We start from the raw sequence: 5,706 nt of genomic DNA on the forward strand, positions 1-5,706 counted from the left end.
CAGGCGAAGCAAGACCTTTTCCAGTGAGAATCGTTTTGTAAGTCATCCTGCATGAAAAATTACCATTAGGCGCATTTCCCCAACGGGGCATGTCACAAATATCTGAATCCATATCAATCCAAATGCTGCGCAAACGCAGGAGAATGGGCTCATCGATTTTGTGATTCATTATTGAGCTTATTTCAATTCCAGGATTTCAGATCATATTGGTATCATTCGAGATCTCTTATTGAATTGCTTTTCTAACGAGCATTCTTAATATTATGTCTTGAAGAGAATTTAAACCTTCACACTATTTAGTACCAGATTTTGAATTTGAAACACTTGTGAAAATTCTTCAAATCTAATCATACAAGTAAAACCTATATAAATTAATATTGTTGGAACATTATATTTTATAGAGGTATTAATTAATCGATAAATTGGAAAGGAAATCAGGGGGGAGACGAGAAAATCGAGACTAAAAAATGTGGGAGTTAGCTTTCCTACGCTAATTCCGAACTAACTTGTTGTGGTGTTTTGTTTTTTCCTTCTTTTCTCTATAAAAAAAAAATTAACCGATAAATTAATATTTATTAATTTAAAGAGATTTTGTAATTTATCGAAGTTAAATTTAATTACATAAAAAAATATTGTATTTTAAAAAAATTCATGTATCACATTAATTAATTTAAAACATATAGATTCGTTGTGGTTTCAAAAATATAGATTCATTGCACATAATATTAATAAAAACTAACAAAAAATGTTCATTTCTCTAAGAAAAGCATGTTCATTGCTTCTTAATAATTAAGTAGTATTTATTGTATTTTTACTAAAAATATTCAATGTATGATGAGAATTTTTAAAGTGGACCGGGTGCAATAAATCCGACCAATAAAAACATATCACTTCATTGGGGAATGATTGGTGTAAAAAAACGTATAAATATTACTACCTCCGTCCCATAATATAAGTCATTTTAGAGATTTTCACACAAATTAAGAAATACAATTAATAAAATTCTCTCTCATATGACTATTAGACAATAAACATTGGAATGTTAAAAAAAACACATAAATCAAGATAAAATATTTAATGTTTGGACCAAAAAATCAAACTAAAAGTCGTTGGAAAACTAAAACGACTTATATAATGGAACGGAATGAGTATGTTTTTATTGGCAAGATCTAATGGATCAGGACCACAATAGAATTTTCCATATTAGAAGCGTTAATTGAAGTTTAACGATAATGTCAAAAAAAATATAAAGTTGAATAACTTTTACGTTTTAAAATTTAGTAGTCATACCGTGCAAACGAATAAGTTCAATGGTAATGAGTGTAATTTATCCAACTTTTCTTCTATCATTTCCAAAGAAGGAAAACCTTTCGTGTTCTGCAATTAAACTATCCAAAGTAGAAAAAAAAAAAACCAGCTATATAATAATATCTCACATGAATTTTATTTTAAAATAGTAATATTTTGTCACTCATCGGATAAATTTGGCAAAACAGCACATTTAGAAGAACCGAAGTAAAAAAAATTCAAACCAATCATCAAAAATACCTGCAAATCGTAATAATAATAATAAAAGCTCAAAAAATGGAAGAAATAATTAAAACTTTATACAATTCCCTCTTCTTCTACAATTGATATAATTATACTGTTCTCAGGTACAGAGAAACTTCAAATTCTGTTAATGGCTGTATCTATATATTTATATTATATAAACATAATCTCTTCTTCTTCTCTCTGCCTTCATTGAACTCATCAAGATCTTCATCTTCCAAAAAAAAAAAAATTATAATCCATCTTTATTCTTTTTTGTATACTCGAATTTTTCCGAATTTAAACTCTTAATTAATAATTAAGATTCAATCGCAAAAGGAGACTGCAACAGATCATAAGGAGCCCACAAAGCATCAATCGGACATGGCCGGTTCGAATCCAGCCGAGCCCACGGCTTCCCTTTTCCGCTCCAATGCAGCAAACTCACCGGTCCGGGGTGTAAATCCCGGCACCTCCCTTCAAAATTGTCCCCCCCAAGCCCATGCTGGTTCCACCTGTGATCCACCGGCGCAATATTCCCGGCAAACACAAGCAAAAACGGCGGCAACGATCCTAATTCATAGATCCGAATTCGTTTCTGCAATTCCATCCATTCCACGATTTTAATCGTGTATTCTCCATCTCTCCATCTTCCTAAATCCATCACCATTACTCCGGTATTGAAGTAACAGGCATTACGCCCATGGAAAGTTACGGATAGCGACGGATTTGACCAGAAGGTTGGGGTGAAGTAAAAGGTGAGATTAGCATTGCAATACTCCGGTGCGGCTAAGACTGCCGTTTCGCCGAGTGGAGTGGCGGCGAGGATTGAAATGTCGTCGACTAGAATTATGTCGGAGTCTAGGTAGACGACTTTTTGTACACATGGCGGGAGGAGATTGGCGAGGTAATTGCGGGCGTAATTGAGAGGTGAATCGAGGGCGGATCGGATTGAGGTGGAGATTAATCCGGCGACGGGGGAGGTGTTGATGGTGTAAATTTCGAATCGGAGGTAAGGGAAAGAGGAATTGATGATTGAACGGAGAGAATTCGAGGAGGCGGATGAGGAAGCTACGAAGTGAAACCGGAGATTCTCCGGGCAGGAGGAGTGTTGGAGGATGGAGAAAATCGCGGCGGTTGTGCCGCGGAGGTAAGGGAAGTCAAGAGTCATAGCTACATGGACTGCTTCAACGGAGCACATGTCGTCGCCGGAGATCAGTGGGCAAGATGACGGAGAGTTGTAGAACTGTGGTGCTTCTTTGAAATTCCGGGGAGTAGCGGTGGAGGTGGTGACATTGATTGTGGTAATAAAGAGAAGGAAAATGAGGAGTGCTAGGAAAAGGAAGTGACGTGGCGGCGGAGACGGCGGTGGTGGAAGTTTGGGCATGGTGGAGGAGGGGATTTAGGAAAATGGAGGAGGAAATGAAGTTGGGTTTTATTAGAAAAGAAGACACGTTGTCTTATGGAATTTCTAGGAAATAAAGTGATTAAAAAGTCTATGGTTTCACATTTGTTTAAGAAAATTGAAAAATCTAGGGCTGTTCAGATATAGGTATATAATTAGTAATTAATTAATTAAACTTCTATAATTTGGAAGTCAACAGTTTCAGTACTTCTTACTTAAAATAATGCATAATAAATGCGTTAAATAAAGTTAGATATCATTAGTGGGGAGGATGAATTTAACCTTTAGATATATAAAAACGTATCGCGCAATTCCTACAATCTGAATTGGGCCTTTGGATAGGTTCGGTAGGATCAACAACAATAGTTGTACGGAGTACGGTAGAATTTTTCGGTACGGTTATTCGAGAAGTTCCTTTGAGGACGACTACCATACAATTCTTTCGAGAGCTGGAGAAGTGTCGATGGGTAAAACACTGTATCCATGTAACTGCTTGATACCTGCGTTTCGCCATCCATTCCAAGTTTAGGAACATAGGTAATAGTATCCCGATCAAATAGCTGACGAATGAGATGAGCGAAAGAGGGAGTCTACTGGACGGGGTTCAACTAGCGGAGACTTTTGGAACAACTGGAGTAAGAAGTCCCCAAACAAGCGTATTATGGGGGGCCGCAAAGCACATCCGGTAAGGATCAAAGGAGATCTCGTTGTTGCATACCTCAGGTCGGAGCAAGGCACCATCGGATGTTCAATAGGCAGTCTCGCGATCGGGCATGAGTGTCTGGAAGTTGTCATTTGTATTCTCCCGTGGGTCGGAAGGCGACAGGGGAAGGAAGAGGACATTGGGCGGGATCTATCAATAGCCAATTCCCCATACAAACAGAAGCGCCTATCAAAAGGATACTCTGAAGGCTTCGAGATTGAGGTATCATTAGCCGAAGAAGACCATGGCTGATCCATGTGGTTTGCTTGACGAGAGTCAATGACAAAGAAACCGTAAATTGGTCTGCGGGCATCGTGATAAGTCATATGTCCTACTACAGGTGTCGCAACAACCTTTACCAAGTTCGAACGATTGTCGACCATCAGATCCGCTGGTCTGCAATATTCACCCTAGCTCACAAGCACAAATCCTCGGCGCAAAATATAATCCCAAAGTACTCCAAAGTCTCAAAAATAGTAAATAAAGAAGGAGGTAAACCCTTACAGAGTTCCCCTACAGTATAAAGCTTGGGAAGCTCGGACCCGGGCAAGATCCGAACAATAAGGAGCACTCAACTACTAGTCTAGTTTAGTAGTTGTTTTTTCTATTAATTGCAATGCAAATATACCTTTACTTACGAGATTAGTTGAGTAGACTTGCGTTAGTTGTCTGCTATAAGATAGCTAGTTTTGGGAGTTCAACATAAAAAAATCCTATGTGGCTTGGCTTTGCTATCACTCATGACTTGTATTGTAGTCGGCCCGGAATGCCTCTGTAGTCTTTCGCTCCGCTCCCCATTCATTTTCTTTTAGCTGCGGTAGCTTCCGCACTAGCAAGATACAGAAGGTGACGCTGAAGCAATATTAAACAAGTAGAAAAAGCCCTTTCTGTTCTATTAGTAAAGCTTAAACATCCTTATTGAAAAGAAAACTAAAGCGCTAACGAGCAAGAAAAAGTCCCCTTACTATAGATGGGCTAACTCACATTGTGTTACTAATATTCTAATAGAAGACCCTTATTTCTCAAAGTTATGTTTCACACTTCTTACTTTAGAAAGATTGCAGGGGCGCTCACGCTTTTTGGCTCCTTTCCTGCCTAGAAATTCGCTTCCGGTGACTAGCTTCTAGCGCTTGGTCTTGGAAGCAAGCTACAACTACCTTGAATCAATCAATGAATGAAAATAAAGCGCATACTGAGGAATAGAAAGGAAGGAAAGGCTAGTTCGAGGACCCGTTGGTTAAAGGAAATGGGAGTGTCACATATGATTCCTTTGAGAAGGGTGTGATACCACCACCTATCAGACCCAACGAGTGGTCCACATAGTTGCATCCATACTCACATAGTCCATGCACATCGCTCTCTCCATGAGGTTGGCCCTCCTGGCCTTTCATCATGAGGACTAGTCTTGCTTTTGTGCCCTAGTTTGGCTTGCATTAGACTGGATAGCTACTGGCTTTTAACCCGGTACCTTTATCCCCCCCCCCCCTCTTCTCCTCTAGATTGCTTGAATGGGCAGATAGACCAAAACTTCTGACCCTGACGTGGGCTAAGGTTAATGGTTATGACACGTAAAAAAGGCGAAAACAAAGTTTGAAATGGCCTAGAGAGGCTACCTTAATCCATTTTCTCGGTTCTTTCGGGTATGACTCTTATGGAAAGCCTAGACCAATGATTAATCTTGTCGCTTTATAGAAGAACTAGCATAGTAGACATGACTTAGATAAGCAAGACAACTCTTAATCAATTTCCTTCTTTTGACTTCAAAGTTGTTGTCGCTCTTACATGGCTATATTGACGTGACGGGAATCATTGACTGATGAAGAAAAGGTTGGCTTACATGTGCTCTCCCTCTTAAGAAAACGTAACCTAACTAGAGTATGGATGTGGGAGGAAGACACCTACAGACAATCTTTTGTACCAGTTCCCCAAGGTGTGATTCTTGGATTGGTCGATCTATTAAGTACTAATGCTTGAGACTTGACTTTCTTTCTTTTTCCTATTCCTATTTATCTACAATTCAAAACTTATCTTACTAATTGGGTAAAGAGACTTTCCTTTCTTCCTATGC

At 38.7% G+C, this 5,706-nt stretch overlaps 1 protein-coding gene and 1 pseudogene across 1 annotated transcript; one reads left to right on the top strand and one right to left on the bottom strand.

Annotated features, from left to right (window-relative positions):
* Positions 1–1,545: 1,545 nt before the first annotated feature.
* LOC136230992 (probable galacturonosyltransferase-like 1) lies at positions 1,546–2,986 on the bottom strand. Its single transcript, XM_066020218.1, has one exon. It carries the CDS (start codon positions 2,915–2,917, stop codon positions 1,850–1,852), a length of 1,068 nt encoding a protein of 355 aa, XP_065876290.1. The 5' UTR covers positions 2,918–2,986; the 3' UTR covers positions 1,546–1,849.
* Positions 2,941–4,230, top strand: LOC136229897 (uncharacterized; annotated as a pseudogene).
* Positions 4,231–5,706: the final 1,476 nt, after the last annotated feature.

This window comes from Euphorbia lathyris, chromosome 5 (genome assembly GCF_963576675.1).
Source record: "Euphorbia lathyris chromosome 5, ddEupLath1.1, whole genome shotgun sequence".
Lineage (NCBI taxonomy): Eukaryota > Viridiplantae > Streptophyta > Magnoliopsida > Malpighiales > Euphorbiaceae > Euphorbia > Euphorbia lathyris.

Coding starts and splice junctions, on each gene's coding strand:
- LOC136230992 (XM_066020218.1), bottom strand. CDS start 2,917: ATGCCCAAACTTCCACCACCGCCGTCTCCGCCGCCACGTCACTTCCTT.